Source organism: Orcinus orca, chromosome 13 (genome assembly GCF_937001465.1).
Source record: "Orcinus orca chromosome 13, mOrcOrc1.1, whole genome shotgun sequence".
Lineage (NCBI taxonomy): Eukaryota > Metazoa > Chordata > Mammalia > Artiodactyla > Delphinidae > Orcinus > Orcinus orca.
In genome coordinates this window covers 7,878,502-7,903,499 of record NC_064571.1, presented here as the reverse complement: position 1 = coordinate 7,903,499, position 24,998 = coordinate 7,878,502, and the positions used below count along the sequence as shown (strand labels likewise).

The following is a 24,998-nucleotide window of genomic DNA, read 5'->3' as shown; positions in this document are numbered from 1 at the left end:
TTTTGATGATAGAGGTGCAGAAGAACTAGAAGTAATGATGAACTAGAACCCATTAGACATGTATTTGAAATCTGGAATTAGAATTTACAAGAAGGACGTGTCCCAGGTTCACGCACGACAGTTAGTGAACAGTTAGTTGTATTCAAAGGACGTTGCCCATTTCAGTTAATATACCTACCAAACCAGAAATACGACGATAAATATTTGTCTTTGCTATGTTTAACTTCTTGTTAAAATTTACAATAGAGTTGTTTTTCACTGTCCCTTTATTCTTATTTCTGTATTATTTATAAAATCACTTACAATAAAAATAAATAAAAGGCGTCCACTGGACCCAGACAGTAAACACTGATGTCTATTTTTCCTGGTATAATGAGGGCTTTTAGACTGAGTTTAGGGAAACGAACACTTCCTTCCATCCACAATTCACCTTTCCACACTATCTAGAGAAAACCTCAATGGGTAGGGGTTCTAGTCTTCAGAATCATGCTGCATAAGATAGAAAGGACCAGTGAGTTCACCAAACATCTCATGATTCAGTCCACTCTAATAGTTCCTACAAGGTCATCTGCACAGTTAAGCCAATGTGACATCTCCTTTATGTGGTGAGGTAAGGGGGACGGAGAGGATGGCCCTCCTCATAGAGACAGCAGAGGCTGCAGTTACTAAGAAAAATACACACATCCTTGGGCCCTACCCACACACCCTTCTGAATGTTGAAGCTGTTCATACACCCTGAAAATTTCATCACAAGCTAATTGCTTACCTTGGTGCTCATCTATCCTCTCTTGTTCACACAGATGCCACTGTAAGCCCTCATTTTAATCCCGCACCTGGATCAGAACATAACTGTTCTCCATGCCATCCTGCATCCCCTCTATTCCCTGGACTATCACATAGCTTACTTTCTAAACTGGAAACCCTTAAATGGCTCCCTGCTTAACTCTCCAATGTTATCTCTTAATATTGCCCAGGATCCTGTCTTGCTTCAACATTCCCATACTGCTTGGAGCTCTCCAAACACACTAAGAAGTTTCATCCCTCATAGCTCAGGCAGTCTGCTTATCAGAGTCATCCTTATCTTTCTTCATTTGATAAAATTCCATTCATCCTTCAAAATACTCTTTGGTTGTCTTCCCTTTGAAGCTCTCTCTCTCTGACGTCTGTCCTGTCTCCTCTTTATCTTATACTTTATCTTAATGACACTCCCATTTTGCATCTCCTGCACTGCACTATAACGACATACGTGTCTCCTTTTCCCTTCTAAAGTGTGAGTTCCATGATAGCAGGTGTGCCAGAAATTCCCGAGACCACACCCAGGCTCAGTGATTCACTAGGATATAGGGGACTCAGTATACAGTTATCAGCAAAGGGAAAAGACACATGGGTGTAAGTCTGGAGGAAACCAGGTACAAACTTCCAAGTCTTCTCCCAGTGGAGTGGTCCAGGACACACCTAATTCCTCCAGCGATGAGCTATGACAACACATGCAAAGTGCTGTCACCAGAGAAGCTCCTTAGAGACTCAGTGCCCACGGATGTCACTGGGAGCTGGTCATGCAGACAGCCTCTGCCTAGCACATACCAAAATTCCAGACCAAATAGCTTGTACAAATAGTTTAGGCACAGTAAGCCTCTGTCATGTGGGGAAAGTTTTATGTCAGTGTTTACCAGCCAAGTTCCCAGAAGCCAGCCAAGGGCCAACCTTGCAAGCAGACCTTTCTAATGATAAGCAATCTCAGATCTGTTGTTAACTCTTCTTTACAGCAGGAATCCTCTTTAGGTATTTTCCTCTAACTGCCCATGCCTTGTAGAATGCCAGGTAATTAGTAGTGATGCCAGTGAACTAAGGCAAATCCTCTTAAATTAAAAAAAAAACTCATAAGAAACTGATCAATGATGTGTACAAAATTTGTCATAGCATTAGTTAAGATTAAGCTAAAGATGCTAATTATACAATGGAATATTATGGACCCACTAAAAATCAGGACATGGGAAACATCTGTGGTATATTAAGCGAAAATGTACATTATACAACATGCACAATATGTCAATTACATTTTATTTATATTTAATACAGTTGTTCTCAAACTCTTTGGTCTCAGAACCCCTTCACAATTGAAGGACCCTAAAGACCTTTTATTTATGTGAATTAGAACCCATTACGTGTTAACATAAAAAACACATTTTATCAAAAATAACTTTATTTTCTAAAACAAAGCATTTAATAGAGTGAAGTTCGCTGGCTTAGTAAAATGTCTGGCTTAATAATACGGCTGATTCTCAAATCTGGTTCTGTTATTTCTTACAAGCGTGAAAAAGGGAAATAACCAAGTAACGTATCAGTATTATTAGAAAAACAGTCTTAACTTTATGAAGCTCCCAAAAGGGTCTCAGGAATCCTCACGGATCCTCGGACCAAACTTTGAGAACCACTAGTCCAGAAAAATGAAAGAAAATAACCAAAACTGTTAACATCGCTCTAACTGCTAGATGCCATTGATTAGCACTTTAAGATTTCCATGCATTTACATTTTATTAAGTACGACTAATCTACTCATCTTTCTTTTATGCTATTCTTTTCCACTACTGGTTAAAGGGTCCAGTGCACCTGTATCCATGTACTTCATTAAATAATGGAGTCTAGGGCTGGACAATTACTCATATACCTAACATCTGACTGGCAGTATTTCTAAAGCAGCACAGAAAATTCAGTTAGCTAATGTTCTCAATTTTGTCTCCGCTAATGTGTCAGCCATGAATAATACCCTTTCAGAGTTAAGAATACGTCAAGCATAGATTCCAGACACTCTCTGAGCAGAGCACATGTACTGCTTAAGAAGCTTTCCAACCTGGAAAAATTAGATTAGGAAACTGTTTTAGGAAATGGATGCTGGCCAACCAAGCTGAACATGAAATAATACCAGAACAAGTCCAAGGGCCAAATCTACCAACTTTAATATATAAAACGAGAGAGGCTGCTGGCCAACTTGGCAGAAAATAGGTTTATACCGTAGCCCCTCTTTAGGTACTATATTAAAATTAGGCCTTTATTTATAAAACCTCAGATATTAAAGACTGTTTTCTTTTAGAAATTCAATATGGTAAAAACTTTGCTATGCTATGATTTTGTGTGTATGTATTTAGAGCTTGAAGAATCCTAGGTGTTCTGGTTCTCAACGCCGGCTGAGTATCCGAATCACCTGAGGGAACATTTTAAAACTGCTCAGGGAACTTCTAACAACTGGCCTAAAAGTTTGAGGAGGCCCACAAATCCTTTCTCTGAAAAGCAACTATAAAGCTGGACAAAAGAGGGGAAAAAAAAAAACCCCACCATTTCAGTGCTCTGGAAATCAACCAAAGACATCCAGCAAACTGAGAAGTGTAATTCATGAAAACAGCTGCACTTCGGGTAAGAACAGGGTAGTCTGTGACTTTCTTGCCAGTAGGTGCCCTCTTGCCTCCCCAGCTCCACCATTTCAGACATTCAACAAGGCAGAGACAGGCCTTGACACCAGCAGATTCTCAGAGGGGGCTCATTTGATTTGGAGCATTGCTGGGCAAAGTGCGAGGCAAACGCACAGGGAGGGCCGGCAGCTGTGTGAGCCTGAGGACGCTGTTCTGTCTGGGGTGAGCAATGGACTTGGGCATTGCAGACTAGCCAGAGACTTAACAGGGAGTTCCAGAGACTCAGACAGCTACAGGGGCTTAAAAGGCTCTTCACATCTCCCAGGTTGACTGGGAGCTACGAGCATGCACAGCAGAGACCAGAGAGGGCCCAGGCCACCCACAGATGCCCGGCCGACAGAACCCAAGCCCTCACAAAGAGGAACCGAACGAGGCCAGAGGAGAGGAAAGCCTCAAGTACGACTGCTCCACTGTCCACATGCATCACCAGCAGGGAAGGGAGCGTTACTGCTCCAAGGGCTTAACTACAACCTCTGAACAACCTGTGGCTGAGCACGATGCTGTGCAGACACAGGTGCAACCCCTCGAGGAAACCAGGCTTAAAAATAAAAACAAACCAAACCAAAGTGTAGGGCATCAGTAGTCACACACTGTGGGAGAGACAGACTCCAGAGATTCAGTCAAGTTCCCAAACAAATGAGCCAACAAAACCACCACCACAACTTCAAGGGTAAAAAGTAAGAATCTAGAGTTGGCATCACTATACTATCTAAAATATATAGTAGTCAACACAAATTTACAAGACATGCGAAGAAAAAAGAAAGTGACCCGTACTCCAGGGGAAAAATATTTAGTCAATGGCAATGTCTCTGAGCGTTCCCAATTGTTGGATTTAGGAGATGAAGATTTCAAAACAGCTACTATCAAAGAATTAAATAAAACCACATTTGACGAATTAAAGGACACTGTGATGAAACTGATGCAATGAATATAAATTATAAATTTATAAACTATGAAACAAAATGGAAAGTCTAGAGCTGAACAGTAACTAAAATGAAAAATTCACAGGGCTGAACAGCAGATTTCTGGTGGCAAAAGAAAGAATCAGTGAACTTGAAGTTAGAGGAGTAGAAATTATCCTATCTGAAGAACAGAAAGAAAAAAAGATTGAAGAAAACGGAACAGAGCCTTAGAGTATAAGCTATCACCAACTACACCCAGAGGGAGAGGAGAGAGAAAATATGTGGAAAAAATCAATGGCTTTCCACAGACTAGGAATAGAGGGGAACTTCCTCAACTTGATCAAGAACGTCTACAAAAAACCTACAGCTAACACTGCACTTAACGGTGAGACACTAGATGCTTTCCCACTAAGATCAGGAAAAAGGCAAAGATGTCTGCTCTCACCGCTCCTATCCAACATCATACTGAAATAAAACAGGAAAAGGAAATTAAAATTACATATACAGATCGAGAAGAAAGAAAGGAAACTGTCTTTGTTTGCAAATAACAACTGTCTATGTAGAAAATCCCAAAGGTCAATAAAAAAACTCCTGGAACTAATAAGTGGTTACAGAGAGGTTTCAAGATACAAGGTTAATATACAGAAACCAACTGCTTTCTTATATACCAGCAACAACTGGAATTTAAAATTGAGAATACAATACCATGTACATTAGCACTCCCCGAAATAAAATACTTAGGTGTAAACCTAACAAAATATGTCCAAGATCTATATACAGAAAACTACAAAACTCTGCTGAAAGAAATCAAAGAAGATCTAAACAGGTATTTCATGATGTCAGTTCTCCCCAACTTAAACCATTGGGGAAAAAAAAATCAATAAAGCCAAAAGTTAGTGCTTTTCAAAAAATCCTCGCAAAGAAAAAAACCCAGGCACAGGTGGTAATGAATGCATGGTTGGTTCAACATCATAAATCAATTAATATACCATATTAATAGAATAAAGGATTAAAAAACATGATTTTCAATAGATGCATTAAAAAGCATTTGACAAAATGCAACTCGTTTATGATTTTAAAAGCTCTACAATTCACATCATATACTTAATGGGAACAAAGCAAGGATGTCCACTCATGTCATTTTTATTTGATGTTACACTGGAGTTTCTAGCCAGTACAATAAAGAAAAAGGAGGAAGGAAGGGAGAGGAGGAAAGGGAGAAAGAGAGAGAGGAAGATAAAATACATTTTAAAGGTTTCTAAAGGGGTAGAGGGAACAGGTATTATACCAAGAATATGGAACTGAATAGCCACACTGGCTGCTAGAAGACAGTGAAAGCATTTCTTAAAAATTCAGAGGAAACATAATTTTCAACTTAAAATTCTTTACCCAGCCATTAGTGAAGTGTGAAACTAGGGGTTTTTTTTTGAAGATTTTTGGATGTGGACCATTTTAAAGTCCTCATTGAATTTGTTACAATATTGCTTCTGTTTTATGTTTTGGTTTGTTGGTCACAAGGCATGTGGGGTCTTCGCTCTCTGACCAGCGATCATACCTGCAGCCCCTACATTGGAAGGCAAAGTCTTAAGCACTGGACTTCCAGGGAAGTCCCAAAACTAGGATTTTAAAATATTCAAACATGTACCTATTCAGGAAGCTGCTGGAGAACATGCAAAGGAAAAAAGCCAAGAAAGAGAAAAACTTGGGATCTGGAAAACACTCCCAAGAGGGAGACAAAGGGAACTCCTGGGGTAATGGCAACTGCAGACCCAGAAGACAGCTCTGCAGAGGCCTAGAGTGTGACCAGTCCAGACTGGAGAAGGACACAGAGCTTCAGGAAGGAAACAGCTGGGAAGAAAATAAAACTGATAAGTTATCTGGTGTATGAAAGCATTTGGAGAGAACTACTAATAGACATATGGCATAGAGAACAAACTGGAATAAAACAGGCATGCAGAAAATTATACCAGAATGAGAACTGCTAATACCAGGGAAACAAAAAGTTGTACAATAAAGGAAAGGTACAAGTACAATACTTGGCTCAGAAGTAAGATGTATTCACTCAATCACAATAATGTAAAATATGGAGTCATGATTTAGCTAAAAATTGTGATGTCACTATTATATTGGAAGAATGAGAAGGAAAGAGGGAATAAGAGCTAAATTTTCATCTACAAGAGGAAGTCCATAGCGCTTCCCTGGTGGCGCAGTGGTTGGGAGTCCGCCTGCCAATGCAGGGGACATCGGGTTCGTGACCCCGTCCGGGAAGATCCCACATGCCGCGGAGCGGCTGCACCCGTGAGCCATGGCCGCTGAGCCTGCGCGTCCGGAGCCTGTGCTCCGCAACAGGAGAGGCCACAATGGTGAGAGGCCCGCGTACCGGAAGAAAAAAAAAAAACAAAAAAAGAGGAAGTCCATAAATGATGTCTAAAAGTGAAAACAAAATCAAGGAAGAGTAGTATACATATGCACATATAATTTATAAATATGGAAATGCCAAAAAGAACAGCCAAAAGAACTGAATATAGCTCGTTTGGGGACAGGAGACTAGGAGAGTACAAAGAGATGAAGCTGGATGTTATCCTTTCAGTATCACCTTTCAGTGTTATCAAAAAACTTTTTCTAACTAGGAGCATATTTCACTTTAATAAAAATTTTTACTTAAGTTAAAAGCACACAACACATAAACATACAGCAGTAATACTGCTTTAACTGAAGCGCCTAGGAAACAGAACTCGAAGATCCACTCTGCTTCACAGGGGGACCAGAAGCAACAAACATGAAAGAGTCATCATGGTGGAATTCAGGGGGAACTGAGCGCACTGGGAAGAGGAGAGTAAAGAGGTACCAAGAGGCCACGCCCTGGGAGACGCTGCTAGGAGGCCGAGGGCACTTCTGTACTGAGTTCTGAGATCAGGTCACGAGTTGACACACCGGCAGGGAGGTGCCGTGAGGGTCAAAGGGACAGCTAGAGATTGTCGGACTGCTGAGTCATTTAAGCCAGAACCTATGGAACAGATAAAGCTGTGGCAAAGAGCATTAGGAGAGGAACATCCGCAAGAGTAAAGATGGCCAACAATTTTCGGTTAATATTAAGTATTCGGATGGTGATAACTTAAAAGATGAAGATGAGCTAGATCCTGGAGACCCCTGAGATGTCAGGATGAGAAACTTAAAAACTGTACATAAAATCGGTCTGTCCTCACCTTACACAACCTCTCAGCGTCATTCCGTACAACTGACAACTTTCCTCCGTCTGCAAACACTTCCCTCAAGTGAGTCTTCTCGTCCATTCCCATGACTCTCAGTTTCCTCAATATGCCAACAACATGCACATTTCTACCTCTGGCCTGAGCACCTCATGTTTATCACAGAACTCACGACACCATCTCTACCATACTCCCGACACCTCCTTCCTCTCACTATGCTTCACCCACACTGATTCTTCCTTATGCTCTTTCAACATGCCTTTTGAAAGAGCTCACCCTTGACTTCTGTACTTCCTGTTTCTACTTCTGGCCCTACTTCTCTGGCTTCTTATCACTTAGGCCTCCATTCAACTTCACCTCCTCCGAGAGGCCTTCTCTGACTACCTGTACCTAAACAGCCCTCATTCCCCCTTCTGTCACTGCCCATCGCATTAGTGTGTTTTACTGTCGATATTCATTAAATCATCTAGGCTGTTCAGTTGCTCAGCTATTACTGTGTAATCTCCCTCCCCAATGAAGATGTGGATAAACAGGCTCTATGACAGCAAGGATGTCGCCTACCTTGTTGACCACTATACTGCCAGTGCCTCGTGGAACAGTTCCTTGTACATGCTCAATAAGCATAAGGTGAAGGAATAAATTAACTGAGCTGAAGAGAGAAAAAGGAGCAATCTGAAGAAAGCTACTTACAAACCAAAGAGCACCATGGCAATAAAGCACCAATATCCTATCACTGGGGTTAGTACATTTCCTTCAAGATAGAATTCATCACTGAGCAGTGTAAGCAGTTAAGACTCACGGGGCGGGGGGGGGGGGGGGGGGGGGGGGGGGCGGGGCTGGCCTTGTTCAAATACTCCCCTATAGTTTGCATATTAACTTCTGGCCAGTTTATCAAAAGAACACAAGAGGCATAGTCCACACGCAGGAAGGAACTTCCCTTAAAGAAGGTGACAGGGGGATTTCCGCAGTGTCCTATTTCTACCTTATCTCTTAGTTTTCTGATAAGGAAACCCAAGTTATCTTTACTCTTTCATCCAATCAGGTCAGAAAGGGCAATGCTTATTTCCCTTGAGAAGAGGGTTGATTAACCTTCTAGATCACAATCAACACACTAAAAGGTAACTTCCTTTCATTACTGCTTCAGCGGAAGCTTGCCACCGCCTGGGGAACGATTTCCCCCTCCTCCCTGTTTACACTTCCTTCTTAAGGAATTCATTGCAGCGATGGGCTGGTTCCACTTGGTGTTTGATTAGTGCCCTGGATCACACACTCTCAGGTACACAGGCTCATGATTCTGATCGCTGAGAGCTTCACTTCCCATCACGACTAAATCAGTTTCCCTGTTCTGTCCTTACATGGCCAGTCATTTTCTACCACTGTCCTTCCCTTCTTTAATAGGCTGACTACAAACTTACCTTTGCTTAGGAACAGTTCCAGTTTACAACTGTTATCCCAGCCTAACTGTTACTAGTAACAATAATTGTTCTCTAGTGCCCCAGTCTGGACAATATATGATCACCCTAACTGTTGAGGAAATAAATGATGTCCATTAAAAATATTATCTATAGGGCTTCCCTGGTGGCGCAGTGGTTGAGAGTCCGCCTGCTGATGCAGGGGACACGGGTTCGTGCCCCGGTCCGGGAAGATCCCACATGCCGCAGAGCAGCTGGGCCCGTGAGCCATGGCCGCTGAGCCTGCGCGTCCAGAGCCTGTGCTACGCAACGGGAGAGGCCGCAGCAGTGAGAGGCCCGCATACCGCAAAAAAAAAAAAAAAAAGTGGCCATAGAGTGACAACTGTGAAAATGATGAGGTAGGGACCTCCAGGATGTGGAGGGACCTCAGAAACACTGAAATGATGTGATTAAAAAAAAAAAAAGACAAGGGACTTCCCTGGTGGCACAGTGGTTAAGAATCCGCCTGCCAATGCAGGGGACACAGGTTCCAGCTCTGGTCCAGGAAGATGCCGCTGAGCAACTAAGCCCATGCACCACAACTACTGAGCCTGTGCTCTAGAGCTCGTGAGCCACAACTACTGAAGCCTGTGCACCTAGAGCTCGTGCTCAGCAACAAAGAGAAGCCACCGCAATGGGAAGCCCACGCACCACATCAAAAAGTGGCCCCCGCTCTCTGCAGCTAGAGAAAGCCTGTGTGCAGTAACAAAGACACAAAGCAGCCAAAAATAAATAAATAAATAAAGATTTTTTTAAAAAGACAAGATGTTGTTACATCTACATACATGTAGAATACTTGCATAGTACTGTTGTAACGGAGCACAATATGATTTAAATGTTTTAAAACACAAAAAATGATACATACATGTACATACATACAGTTTCTGGATACTTATATACATAAATCAATGTATAAAAAGTGGACTAGAAGAGCACACAGACATGACATGGTGTGCCTCAGTCAAGGTAGGGGACAGAGATGAAAAATGGGTGAAAGATTTTAGGGAAACCTGCCATGCTTCATTTATTAAAAATGAAAAGACTGGAAGTAAATATGAAAATCTAGGGGGAATACTTCTATAGTATTCATTATATTTTTCTGTATACTTTGAAATTTTAAAAAATGGCGTCGGGCAGGGTGGGGACACGGTCTTTGTGCTTTAAGACGCTCATTGTCTAGACTCAATCCTAGTTCATTTTTGCTGGCTGCCAGCAATCACTGCTTCTTTTTATAAATATTCATGCTCTCAAAGTACGCAACTAAAGTCTGTCCCCAAACATCAAGCTCTGTAATTTGCAGATCCATCTTTTCGTCCTTAGGGGAAAAAAACAAAACACAAAACAAAAAAACTGTTTGCCTACACGTTGCCTTCAAGCACTTCACCCAATCTTTAAAATTCCTCCATGATCATTAACAGTGAAATGAGAGGCAAAAAGAAAAACAAAAACGAAAAACCCAAACCCAAAACAAACAAAGCCAGAAAGCTAAAGTGACTTTTCCAAAATCCAAGCACAAGCTCTAAGAGAACCAAGATCTCTAGGATCTTATTTTCCCCCAATGATAATACTGCCATTATTCCTCAGGAAAAGAAAACTATCAACAGCATCTTAAGAGTTTAATAACCTCTACATTCACCTTGCCTTTCACTTCTAAAAAGGAATCAAGTCCAACTCTGCCAGAGCAAGGCTGGTCATGTGTAGTCTCTGGAGTTCTTTCTGGACCTTCTCCACGACTTAATCCAAGTATTTAAACATCTGTTAGAAGTCAAAAATTTCACACATTCCATGATACACCTGACCTTCATTATAACTCACTCACTGAAAATGGTTCCAAAGTAACTTAAGTTCCACACTGGAAACCTATATTTTCTAACGACCCATAAATTTTTTTTGCCAGCTGCCTTAGGTTGACCTTAATCAGCTCTGTTATAGACCAAAATATGGAAGTCAAGACTATGACATCCTCCTCTGTGATTTACTCAATGTCAAGGTTCTTTGAGTTCACACACTGCCAATAAAGAGCCTGCTTTTTAGGTCCATAATAAAAGGAAACATACTAAATTTGATATAGTCATTAATTATGTGCTTTATTTTAATCAAAAGCCTCTAGATTTATGTGTCCTCCTCTGCATCAGAGCAATAAACCTAAACTCTGAAAGTTTAAGATTCTGTGTAATTATATCTGGGGAAAAGAAAAGGTTATATCCACCTTAAACTATGGCAACATGTTGCTAGAAAGACACTTTAACGGTTGTTACTCTGTGACAAAACAAAATCCCACCATCATCACTCTCGTCAACACACATTTCTTCCAGAAATATCAGCAACCAATAACACAGACACTTCAATTTAAAGGGAATTTTGCAACAGATTATTTGCACGACCTAAGTATCCTTTAACTAATGGCAGGGTGAACTGACTTGTTAATCTAAAAAGAATCAAATTGAACTGGATTTTTTTCTCTAAATTTCTTAAAAATGGAAACCTCAGGGGCTTCCCTGGTGGCGCAGTGGTTGAGAGTCCGCCTGCCGACGCAGGGGACACGGGTTCGTGTCCCGGTCCGGGAAGATCCTACATGCCGCGGAGCGGCTGGGCCCGTGAGCCATAGCCGCTGAGCCCGCGCGTCCGGAGCCTCTGCTCCGCAACGGGAGAGGCCACAACAGCTAGAGGCCCACGTACCGCAAAAAAAAAAAAAAAAAAAAAGGAAACCTCATACTTAAAAAAAATTGCAAAATAAATGAATAGGGCTAGAACATGATTAAATACTATCAAAGAAAATACTGTTTTAGAAAAAGTATATGAAGAAGGCACATTCGGTGACCAACAAAATGGGACTTCCAGAAGCCCCTCTATGGAAACCCTGTTTTCTACTGCAGTGGGTAGTCTGCTTCAGATAGTCCAAGCCAGGGCATCAGACACACCTGGGCATCAGACACACCTGGGCTTAGACCTTGCACTCTATCGTTCTCCAGTGAGGTAACAGAGTGGGATGAAGCAATTTACTAATTGCCTTAGTGTCTTCAAACAGAGATTTAATACTCATCTATTTCCCTAGAGCTGTTGTGAGGACTGAATGAGACCATCAAATGGTATTCTTTACCATCCCTATGCTTATCTTCTTTGAAACTACAGGCGTATTTCTCCTGAAACAGCAGCAGTATACAGTAATAACAGAGGTCTAACCAGTCTTTTTATCTCTCTGAAAAATTGTCTGTAAACTAATAGGACCTTACCACTGACTGAAAGTGAAATGGGGAAAAATAGGAACAGATAAAAGATTCGAAGGAATGCTGCAGAGTTACAGAAGAGACAACTTGAGCTAAATTCAAATTAGGAGAGGCAACAAAAAAAAACCTTTACAACACAAATCTTGAAGGTCAGGTTTTTAAACTTAACCTCCACTGACTTAATGAAAGAACAACATGGTACCAGGGAAAACTCTATCATGGCTGCAAGGCACCAGACATCCAGTTCAGGAACATTACATTTCCTGGAACATTTATCTCCTTTTTCCATAACTCACACACAGGATTTGTGAAGAAATTTTTTAAAAAAAATTTTTTTAGTACTTTGAAATAGCAATCAAGGTGCCAACAGAAGTTTCTCTACACTGAAGCCTGCCAGTACTAACAAAGAGGTAAATTCAAGGAACATCTGGCCATTTGCCACGATGTGAAGAAAGAGAGAAACCTGTAGGCAAACTTTTCCTATCCCACTTCACATTCTCCTTTAAGTAACAAGTCCCAGGCTGCCCAGCTGCCCTACAAAACTGCAATCATATTGGAATGCCTCTTTAGAGAGCTGGAGCTCATCAACACAGGACAAAGTCTTAGTGATCAATAAAACCTCATAAAGAAAGGAAAGTAGGGTACAGCACCATGATGGGTTAAATTGGAAAAACCAACCAATGACCATTTCCTAAGAACAACAGCAATGCCTGTCCATCATGGAGTCTCACAGGCACCAAAATTTTGGTCTCTAATATAATTCCTACCGAAAGGAACTAGGACTCTTAAGGCATAACTAATTCCACATCTTCTGATAGGGGGGAAAAATCAGGACATGTCTGCAAGCATGGAAATAGAATTAAGAAAGCAAGGATGCTTCCAAAGGTGTCAGAGAGAGTTCTAAAGAGATAAAGACAATAGCCTTTTTAAAAGGACCTCCTGTAGACAAGTTGTGACAATGTGGACACTGGAAGAAAAAAAATTATATTAAGTGGATATAAATGTATTTTGGAAATACTACTAAAAAGAGGAAAATATTCGGAGAAAGGCTGGAATGCAAAAAAAAGAGGTAAAGTATATGGGTACTTTTTTGTTAATTTCAGTTAAGTAGTAGACTGTCAATATAATTGAGTGTTTGTTTCCTCTAATAAGCATGTCTCCTTATAAAGTGTAGATATCTGTGTATACCAAGAAATGGGGGGGGTAGTTCTGTGTAAGCCCAGGAGTTTTCGAACAAAGTAAGAAGTATTACAAGAATGGAGGGAGGGGGCGATGATCAGAACAATGGTCTCACAAAGAAACTGAGTAAGAAAAGAATGATCTGTCCTAAAATGATCACAGTCCTAGACTAGATCCCACATTTCAGAGGAAGAAAACTCTAGGTGGTCTTCTAATGAGAAGATGCTAATAAAGTATGCTTAAGTTAATATCTCTACCAGGAGACTGTATGTACGTATACACTGAGATTGAGCAAATAATTACTATACTGGGATACTAACAGCCATGTTTTTTACGGAGACAGGGAAATGTCTAGACTAGACTAGAATGAACACTACAGCACTGGATTAAAATCAGAGGGACCAGTATGAACTCATGGTGGGTTTTCTTTTTAATATATACAGATGGATATAGAACTAGATAACAGATGTGTGTATAAACACACACACTTCCTTGCACTGTCCACCGAGAGGGACAAGAAGTGCTGATACCACACAGAAATTAGTCCATTAAGACTCCATTCTTGGGCTTCCCTGGTGGCGCAGTGGTTGAGAATCTGCCTGCTAATGCAGGGGACACGGGTTCAAGCCCTGGTCTGGGAGGATCCCACATGCCACGGAGCAACTAGGCCCGTGAGCCACAACTGCTGAGCCTGCGCGTCTGAAGCCTGTGCTCTGCAACAAGAGAGACCACGATAGTGAGAGGCCCGCGCACTGCGATGAAGAGTGGCCCCCGCTTGCCGCAACTAGAGAAAGCCCTCGCACAGAAATGAAGACACAACACAGTCATAAACAAATAAATTTAAAAAAAGAATAACAACCCAAGCCAAGCTGTAGGATTTACTAAAAAAAAAAAAAAAAAAAAGACTCCATTCTTCAAGGAGCTAAAGGCTCCTGTTACCTGTGAAGCTATCTGGTCCTGTTCTTTGGGAGTTTTTTTAAATTACTGATTTAATTTCATTACTGGTAATCAGTCTGCTCAGATTTTCTATTTCTTCCTGATTCAGTCTTGGAACACTGTATGTTTCTAGGAATTTATCCATTATTTCTAGGTTGTCCAATTTGTTGACATACAAATTTTCATAGTAATCTCTTATATTTTGTATTTCTGCAGTATCAGTTGTAACTTCTCTTTCATTTTTCATTTCATTTATTTGGGCCCTCTCTTATTCTTGATGAGTCTGGCTAAAGGTTTAACAATTTTGTTTATCTTTTCAAAGGTCCAGTTCTTAGTTTCATTGATCTTTTCCATTGCTTTTTTCATCTCTACTTCATTTATTTCCACTCTTATTATTTCCTTACTTGTACTAACTTTGGGCTTTGTTCCCCTTTTTCTAGTTCCTTTACGTGTAAGGTTAGATTGTTTGGGATTTCTATCATTTCTCAAGGTAAGCCTGTACTGCTATATACTTCCCTCTTAGAAGTGCCTTGGCTGTGTCCCATAAATCTTGGAATGCTGCGTTTCTATCTTCATTTGTCTCAAAGTATACTTTTATTCCCTCTTTTATTTCTTCAATGACCCATTAAATATTTACAGCATGTTGTTTAGACTCCACATATTTGTTATTTTTCCAGTTTTTATTTCTTGTAGTTGATTTCTAGTCTCATATGCAGTGGTCAGAAAAGATGCTTAATATGATTTCAATCTTCCTAAATTTACTGAGACGTTTTTTGTGGCCTAGCATGGGATCTGTCCTGCAGAATATTACAAGCACACTTGAACAGAATATGTGTTCTGCTCTTTTGGGGTTGAAAGTCCTATATATATTTATTCAGTCCATCTGGTCTAATGTGCCATTTAATGCCAGTGTTTCCTTATTGATTCTCTGTCTGGATGATCTATCCATTGATGTAAGTGGAGTGTTAAAGTTCCCTACTATTGTATTACTGTCAATTTCTCCCTTTATGTCTGTTAATATTTGCTTTATGTATTTAGGTGCTCGTATGTTGGGTACATACATGTTTACAAGTGTTATATCTTCTTGTTGGATTGATCCCCTTATCATTATGTGATGTCCTTCTTTGCTCTAGTTACAGTCTTTGTTTTAAAGTTTAATTTAAGTATGCTTAAATAAAAAGCTGTCCCAGCTTTCTTCCTATTTCCATTTACATGGAATACCTTTTTCCATCCCCTCACTTTCAGTCTATGTGTGTCTTTAGATCTAAAGTGAGTCTCTTAATAGGCAGTGTATATATGAGTCTTGCCTTTGTATCTATTCAGCCACCCTATGTCTTTTGGATGAAATGTGTAGTCCATTTACATTTAAAGAAATTACTGACAGGTATGTACTTACTGCCATTTTGTTAATTTTTTTCCCTGGTTATTTTTATTGGTCTTCTCTGTTCCTCTCTTCTTCTCTTGCTCTCTTCCCTTCTGATTTGACTACTTTCTTCAATATTATGTTTGTATTCCTTCCTCTTTATTTTTAGTGTCTATTATCAGGTTTTGGTTTGTAGTTACCATGAGGTTCTTCTATAACAACATATGTATACAGCTATCTATTTTAAGTTGATGGTCATTTAAGTTTGAGCACGTTCTAAAAGCACTACATTTTTATGCCACCCCCTCATTTTATGTTTTTGATGCCATCTTTAACATATTTTTATTTTGTGTATCCCTTAATTATTGTGTGTGTATATGTGTATTTATTAATTTTTATTTATAGTTATATGATTTTACTAGTTTTGTCTTTTAACCTTCATACTAGGTATATAGGTGGTTGATCCAACTACGCTTACTGTATTTTTGCCTTAGAATATATAAAGAACTCTTACAACTTAATAGTTAAAAAATTCTTTTTAAATAGGCAAAGAACCTAAATAGACATTTTTTCCAAAGAAGATATACAAATGGCTAATAAGTACATAAAAAGATGCTAAACATTATTAGAAATACAAATAAAAAGCACAATGATATACTACTTCACTACTACCAGGATGAGTGGAATCAAAAAGCCAGATAATATGTGTCATCAAGAATGCAAAGAAACGGTAACCTTCATACCCTGCTGGAAGAAACGCTAATGGTCCAGCTACTTTGGAAAACGGTCTGGCAGCTCCTCAGATGATTAGATACAGAGTTACCACATGACCTGGCAATTCCACTCCTCGGTAAATAACCAGGAGAAAAGAAAACACATGTCCACACAGAAACGTACATGAGTGTTATATGTCCCTAAGGACAGGCATCTAAGATTGCTTGCTTGGTGTTGCCCAGTTTCTGGATTGTGCCTGGAAGGAAGTCCATTAGGAGAACCCTCCCCCCACTCCCCCCCCACACACAAGTAAGACATGTAATTACCCTTGTCCCACTCTCACACCTGCTTACAACTTTCCCAACCTGTGCTTTCCACACAGTTGGAATTCTGCCTAATTTTTATGTGAGAATCCTGCATACCCTGCAGAAACCTGTACCCTGGACTGAACTCCAGCTTTCCTGGTTGGGTTCCTGGCATCCTCCTCAACGTACGCCAATCCCATGGACCAGCTCATGTATTCTTCCAAGTAGTAAATGAAGACCTATAACAAATATGATAGGAACTGCACTGGGATTACCAGCTAAACCCTGGGACAGCCCTGGAATCACAATGAGCATCTCGTAATTCCAAAGCACGAAGGCTCTACACCCTTGCAGCAAGTTCATGGATGCACAGCAGCCTCCTCCACCTGACATGCCTACTGTCCCCTGTTCTGCCTGGTCTCTGCTCTTCTGGGCAGTAGACCAATAGCTAGGAGCACAATCTCTGAACCAGCTTTACTGAGTTTAAACTTCACTCTTCCCCTTAATGTATGATCTTGACAAGTTCCTCTACCACTCTGCCTTGGTTTCCTCATGTATAGAAAGGGGGTAATAATACCTCCCGAGGTCATTTTGAGGATTAAATGAGACAACATATAACACATAATATGCTTATGACAGCACAACCACAGCACTCTGTTACCGCTTCTATCTTAGCCTATCTGATGGTGTCACATTTTTTTACTTGCATCTTCCCCCTACTGGTCCTTGAGCTTCCCAAAGGTGTGAAGTGTCTTCTTCCTTTTCATATTCACAGCATATAACACAGTGCTAGGCACAGGACAGGTACATGAAAGGGACCAATGAATGAGTGAAAAATAAAAATTATGAGTCCAGAAACATCGGTGATTACAGAAACCATGCTTTCAATATAAAAAGCAGAGCACGTGGTTTATGAGTATATAAGAATTAAACATCTGAAATGAGGCTGGCTCTGGAAAATCCAGGCTGACTGCCAGAATGATCTAGAAAGAATCCGAATGCTCAGCGGTCAGAGTGGTTACATAAACGCTGGCATTAAAGCACAGGGGGTTTTACAGAAGCACGACGGGAGACCTCTGCTGACACCTGAAAGAGTCCGGACAAAACACTAAGCAGAAAAAACAGAGCAGAAAAGTATGCACAGAAGGACTACTGACTGTTCGAAGACTGATAATCAAAGAGAAGAGGCTTTTTGTGTGTATCTCTAATACTACATGGTGAAAGGATCGTTATATGTTTTGAAATTAATTTTGATTCTAAAGACCACTTAACACACAAAAAAATAATACTTATAATAGCTTTACATATGGAACAAGATAAAAGGAATGGAGATTCCAAAAGTTTTAATCCTTTAAATAAGACACAGTAAAAAGGGTCAAGTTTCTGTTACTATAACTCTCTGAATAGATAAGTTTCCTGATAAGAAAAAAATCCATATACTCTTCTTAGGGTCAATTCTCTTATTTCCTAAGTAGACTTTTAAGGCCAGTCATCTGTTCTGTTCACGTCAGGGACAAGCAACAGTTTGATTAACTACTCAAAGTTCTTCTTAAGTAAGTCTTCTCCTTTTGGCACGATTAAAAAATGAAATCTAAAATGTATATATTTGTCTGCAAAGAAGAAAGGTCTTCAGCAAGTATTTCATTCATTTTCCCCAAACAGTTCCTTCCGAAATTAGAGTCCAACTCAGAGAAAAAGAGAAAAACAATACCAATACTATACTTGCTCAAAGCACAGAACACGTTTTCCCACTTATATCAACTTATTTCATATATACACGTATACTCACACAGATATATACATATCAATACACACACCAGAGAAAAGTTAAGTCGTGAACACATCTTTTCAGTTACTTTCATACAAGTCAATAAAATAATTCCAGCAACACCACCTTCCAATAACCAGGTGACAACTACTAGTCTACCTTGACTCTCACAAACTAAATACAATACTCACCTCCATTCTTCTTGCCATCAACATTCCCTAGATTAACATAAGGAAAGGAGACAGGTAAAAAGTAGGGGTAGGAATTGCCTGTAAATATTTCCTCTTCAAAAAAAGCAAAGAAATGCATTAGCCCTGAATATACTTCCAATCACTAAACAGACAACCTTCCTTAGAACCACAGTTTGACAGTCTGAACAAAATTAATCTTTAAACTTTTAAAATTTTCACATCAGAATTTCTCCTCACTTACTTCAAAAATACTCTTGCCTGAAGAGCAATCTGTCAACACATGCTGGTTAAATCATTAACTACACAGCACCAAATCAGTCCTATGATCAGCATGTAAATTTCATGAAGGCACCGATTGTCCTTTGAAGCGTTTTATACAACATCCGGTACAAGGAAGCTTATTAAACATTTATGATGTTTAATAATAAAAAATAAAATGCCCAAACAGAAGTCTTTGTTACTCGACTTGGCTGCCATTTATAATATAAACCACTGATGAGCATGTCTCTCCAAGTGCAATTACAAGAAATCAAAACCAAAACAAACCCCATTCAAATGAGAAAGTCTGTCTCCTCCGTCCAAGAATACTGCCTCATTTTTGTGTCAGAAAGAAACTGGCAGGCCGCCAGCAGATAGCATGCAACATGCAGCTTGTAGGGGCATTCAACTCAAGCATCTACGCACCGTTGACAAAGCAAAACACCTACTACATGCCATGCACATTTTTGGAGATGTTTTCCTTACCTTTCCCATTTTGCCACGTAGTATACCAAGATAAAGTAAGGAACGACGTGATAAATGCTAAAACAGTGGCTACAGTTCCATTTCGGAGCCTCATCTCATTTCACCATCACACTGGTTCATATGTTTAGGATGATAACCAAGACTGTTTTCTTTTTATCCTGAAGTCAGGTGAAGCCAGGACTCCTGGCTCTGGGCCAATCAAAACAATCAATAGGAGATGTTCATTTCAGAGGCTGCGCGGAAGCAGCCTGGCAGCCACGCCACCCACAATTACTATTCAGGACTGTCTGCACGGTCTTCATAGGTGGATGCTGCAGGCTTCTTTCTTCCTATTCAGGGGGAAGAGAGAAAGAAAAACTTGCTCAGTGATGCAAACTATTGGTTTCTTCATTTATCAGTCACTGTTATAAACAGATTTTTGGCTGGGCTAAACTGTATCTGTAAAGATTACTCCCATATCCAAATGACATTTAATACACTAGAATGATATGGTTCTTCTCCAGGGGAAAAAAGCTTCCAACTGTACTCCCTCCTCATTGGTTTTGTTTTGCCTGTGGAAACAGAGTTATGGTTACTTATGTAAAGGGGGAAGTGGTGGGGCTCATTGAATAATAAGCCACAGATTCCAAGCTGAGAACTCTAATGATCACACAATGGTTCCTGAGTAACATCATCTTCACTCTCTGCAACCCTCCTGTTGCACAATAATAGTTAATGTTTTAAATTTTTTAAAGAAAACTGACAGACTACAACCTACGAGGGTCAAAAGCCCTAGGTCCTAGATCCAGCTCCATCACTGCTTGCGGGACTTCAGGCATGTCACTTATCTTGGCTTTGTGGTTCATCCATAACATGAGAAAACTACCTGTCCTGGACCCTCCTGTTCTCATAAATAATAAAAAGTTACAGTTATGATTGCTATTGATCATCATTGTAAAATAAATGTCATTTTTCCAACGATTAACCTACTCCCCGGTGTAAACTGGGACTATTTCAGCATTTAGAAAATGCGGCAATCCAACCAGGATACCATAGGACCCAGGACTAATCACTTAGCATTGCTTTAACTCAGGAAACCTGGAGATCACCTCCCATCTAGCAAAGCTGAAAAAAATCTGGAGATCACCTCCCACCTAGCAAAGTTCAGAAAACAGAACGCAATCATGTCCTAGAAGTACTTAAGCATAGTCACCTAGCACCTAATAGGTTCTCAATAAATGTTAACTGTATTAAAAAATAAAACCAAATCAAAAACCTGCAGCCAGTCACTGGTTCAGGCGGCTCTGTGCACAGCCGGTCTCATTCCCTCAGGGCATATCAGGCACCACAAGATGTGCATTGATTCCTGCTGGCCACAGGGGGACCATGAGATGCACTTGGCAATCCACTAAGTGACACTCCAGTGGGGTGAGTTAATGCACCTCCAAAAAGGCCTGGGAAGCCCAAGGGACAATTCCCTATGGCGAAGAGGGCAGCTGATTAAAGCGGCCATTTGTAGGCAATTCAGAAACTAACATCTCAGCTGGTTTGTAAAAGTGATGTTGCTAGAAACCTCCACTAGTGAAAAAAGATTTCACTAGGGCACAGGATTAACAGTAAGAACGATAGACACTACAACTCACTGAGGGTTTTCTATGTGTCCCTCACACGTTCTAAATCTTCAGTCTTCAACTCCCGTGAGGCAGGCATTGCTGACCCTATCTTACACACAAAAAAATGAACCCAGAGACAGAACCCTAATTTGCATGACTCCAAAGTCCAAGTCCTCATCTCCCACCCTTTGCCTCTCAAACTAGGCCACCTGCACTGGGGCCCCTAGAAGCGCCAGGGATATTCCAAGTCTCAGGTTACACCACAGAATCATCCCGGGGTGTTACCTTTACCCAACAGATTAAGTGTGAATTTAAAAAAATAATTATACTCTACAACCAGTATGGATCTATTATAGAATAAACTGCAAAATTCACAGGAAATTTCAAAGTTTCAACTTAAAACTTGAAACGAATTTCTCACTTCCTGTACCCTGGGCTAGGCCCTCCCCCCCACACACTCACACCCAGGCAGCCTGTTAATCCTCCTTGGCCAGCAGCTCTGTGGTATAATATTCTAGAAGCACTGAACTCCCCTCTCCTTACTCTCTGCAAACAAAGAACTCCAAAGATATTCTCACGTTCAAGTTATGATAATTTTCTAAAACCAAAGTTATTCACCTTCTAACATATCCATGTCAACAGTCTTCATGGTGAAATTCTAGAATTTCAACTCATTTCCATAAAATGCCTAATATATTGTCTTATATCAATAAGCACTCGATAATGAATTCTGATTATAAAAAGAGAAGGGATAACTCAGTGAATTATGTAACTTGGAATTTTAGTCCTGTTGCGGCATCATATAAAAATTCACGTAACTTTCTGTTGCTATATCCTTAGCCCTACCTTACTTCAAGAAGGATTCTGTCCTTTGGTAAAAGAACTAAAAGTATACAGGTTATTAGGGTAGACATTCAGTCAATAATCACGGGGAAGTAGAGAAGCAGAGAATCAGAAAATAAAGGATATTTTGAAACATAGTTTTATTAAATACAAATAAATCCCATAAAATTCAGTATAAATGGGTAGAGAGACAAGTAAAAGTGAATGAACGCTATAATCAAAGTAGACTATAGATATAGTATTGGTAATGGGAAAAACATAAGGAATATTAAATATTGGATCCAGGAAGTAATTAATCTCTGGTTTGAAGAAAATACTTATAATGAACTCTGCCAACAAATAAGACCTGAAATTCTGCAAGAGAAATACAAGAGCATTTTACTCGGAAGAATGCCATCATCCATTTTTAATTAGGGTTTCCACACTAATGAAGTTTAACTGCACTGAACAAGAGTAAAACCAATGATCCCCATGCTCTCAAAACAGGAGAGGTGAGGCTGGACAGCCAAGAGCCCTTTGGATTGACTGACTACCTAAAGCAAGAGAAGAAGTAACACATAGTTTTCATCACTGTCCACATCTGTAAAAATTTCAATCTAACACCTTGTCACTCTCTGTGACTATCACTTAACACATCTGAATTCTTAACAACAAAAAAGGCAGTGGCTTAAGTTACTGGTCATCTTCTCCATCCTGACAAAGCTGTATGGAACTTTCAACTCCAGATCTCACACTGAAAAATCTGTTTTATTAACAGTCCTTTAAGGGCTGCAGTCCTTTATGTTATTATTAGATACATAACCTTTGTTGGATTTTAAAGTGTTCTCTGAAATAGTCAATATGTTCTATGGCCGAAAACACTTAACATATGGCTTAATTACCATCCCACAGACAGGACAGAGATGCCTGAAGGAAAGGCACCATCATGAAATCCGTGATGTAAGCCCTACAACTTTATACACCGCAATCATGTTAAAATTCATTGGTTTTACGTTTATAAAAGGATTTCTATTTTTCGTCAATACAGCTTACATAATTTCACCGTCCTGTGCGTTTTCAGAATTACACGTGTGGGCTAAAGAAACCTTTGTTAGGATAACCTGTTAATGGAACTTTTTTAAAAAAAACATTCAGAAAAAGAAACATAAACCACTAAACGCATATTATTCACTTCTAAATTTAGGTTCTAAATTCGAACGAACGACGTTGTCATTCTATTTTATCAGAAGTCGTCCGACAGCAAAAGCACAACAGCAAAATATATGGAAAGCACTGAAAACATGCACTGCGCCTGCTTATATTTCGCAATTCGGATTGTAAGCAATGAACGGGCTCCAGAGAAACACACGCTGCGAGAAATAAAAAGCGGGCGCGCGAGTGGTCTGACTGCCAGCTCATAAAACACGCCTTCCCGCTGTCACCGGGTACACTCAGTGGAATCACCTGGCCCCAACCCGAGGGTCCCACTTGCAGCTTCCTCGTTAAGGCGGAACTGAGGCCTGGGGATGGGGGTGCGCTTGCACAGAGGACCAGCGGGTCTTGACTTTGTAGGAAAATTCGCCAGGACTGTGTACGCTTCGCCGACACGGCAGCAGCCCCAGACCCTGCTCCCGGGCCGCCTCGCCCCCGCCGCACCTGCCCCGCGGCCCCGGGACGCCGCCGACTCCGGGACAGGCGTGCGCCCTGGGGCAGCAGGTCCTGCGGGCAACTCTCTCTCCCCTCTGCATCCCCAAACCCCCACTTTCCTCCACTTTGCCCCAAAGGCGACAAGCCCCGCCGCGCCTAGGAGCGCCGAGAACGCACCAGGCGCCCGGCCGGTCACCCCGAGAGCGCGCAGCACCCCGGGGCTGCGGCGGCGGCGGAGCGGGGCTGACGGCGAACCCAGGGCGGCCCGGCCCGCTCCCCGCCCCGAGGCCCGGTCCGCCCGCGCCCCGAGCCGGCCCCGCAGCAGCCGGAGGCGCAAGAGCTCCAGGCCGGGCCGCGGCGCAGGCTGCTCCGTTACCAGCAGGTGGATCTCCCGTGACCCGGGGCCGCCCCTCAATCCCGCGCCCTCCGCGCAGCCGCCCTGCACACCACCTCGAAGCTGCCCGCGCGCCGCCGCCGCCGCCTCGAGCCCCTCAACCGCCGCCGGCGCTTCCAGTCCTGCCGCGGCCGCCGCGGAGGCTGCTGTGGCCGCCGCCGCTGCTGCCGGGCGCCCCGCCTCCCCGCGCGGCTCCGCCCCGCTGCTGGAGCGCTGCGGCCCCCGCGCCCGGCCCCGCCCGCGACCCCGCCAGCCATTGGCCACCGGTGCTGCGCGCCGTCCACCGGGCGCCCCCGCGCGGCCGAGCCTCCCGCCAGAGGCCCGCCCGGCTGTCATTTAGGGGCGCCGTCTCGCAGCCTGTATCATTCTCGTGAGATCTCCCCCGCTTCATTTACCGTCCCCGCGGGGTCTGGAGCGGCGTCCGGGTCTCCGGTCCCGGCCTCTGAGCGCTCGGTGTCGCCCGGCCGCCACATCTGGCTTTAATCCTCCCGGGCGTGTGCGCGGAGGCCGCTCAGGCTGCCAACAAAAGGCCCCGGGGAGCCCCCAGCCTCCGCCTGGGGCGCGACCCGACCACCCGGGGTGCCCCGGCCCCAGCCCCTACCCCCAGCTGGGGTCCCGTCCCCGCCATCCTGCCAGGGAGGCATTCCCAATGACAGGTCCCGGGGCGGCTCCCGACCTAATCCAGCAAGAGCTTCTGAGGCCCCGCGCGTCCAGGCACCTCACCGATGTCTCTGGCTCTCGCGACATCCCCAGCGATAGGCATCGTTATCCCCAGTTTACCGACGAGGAGACCAGAACTTAGGGAGAAGGACTTGCTTAAGCGACTGGGAAGAAGATAATATAAATTAGGATTTAAATGCAGATCGTTTGAGTGCTAAAGCCTCTGATTTTTTTCCACTACACCACGCTGTCCTGCCCCTTTCTCCTGAGCCACATGTCCTAATCTATCACCATTTCATAAAGTTGGAGGTTAACTTCGGAAGCAAATAGATAATCATCTATAGAAAGCCCGAGTGGTCTGCCCCAGTTTTTCTTAGTATCTTGTATGTACCGTGACTTGGGTTAGTAACTGGCCTGAGGGCCAGAT

The 24,998-nt window shown here is 42.0% G+C and overlaps 1 protein-coding gene across 2 annotated transcripts in view; it reads right to left on the bottom strand.

Moving 5' to 3' along the window:
- Nucleotides 1-24,101, bottom strand: part of MGAT4A (alpha-1,3-mannosyl-glycoprotein 4-beta-N-acetylglucosaminyltransferase A) — a 108,874-nt gene extending 84,773 nt beyond the window's left edge. The window contains exons 1-3 of one of the 2 annotated variants that reach the window (XM_033401848.2): nucleotides 23,968-24,101; nucleotides 19,457-19,785; nucleotides 18,713-18,739 (exon numbers count right to left, since the gene is read on the bottom strand). In XM_033401848.2, the coding sequence (XP_033257739.1) occupies nucleotides 18,713-18,739; nucleotides 19,457-19,550 (121 nt within the window). In that variant the 5' untranslated portion in view covers nucleotides 19,551-19,785; nucleotides 23,968-24,101. The remainder of the gene's footprint in view (nucleotides 1-18,712; nucleotides 18,740-19,456; nucleotides 19,786-23,967) is intronic. The other variant, XM_004277764.3, reaches the window with a different exon arrangement.
- Between the last annotated feature and the right edge of the window lie 897 nt (nucleotides 24,102-24,998).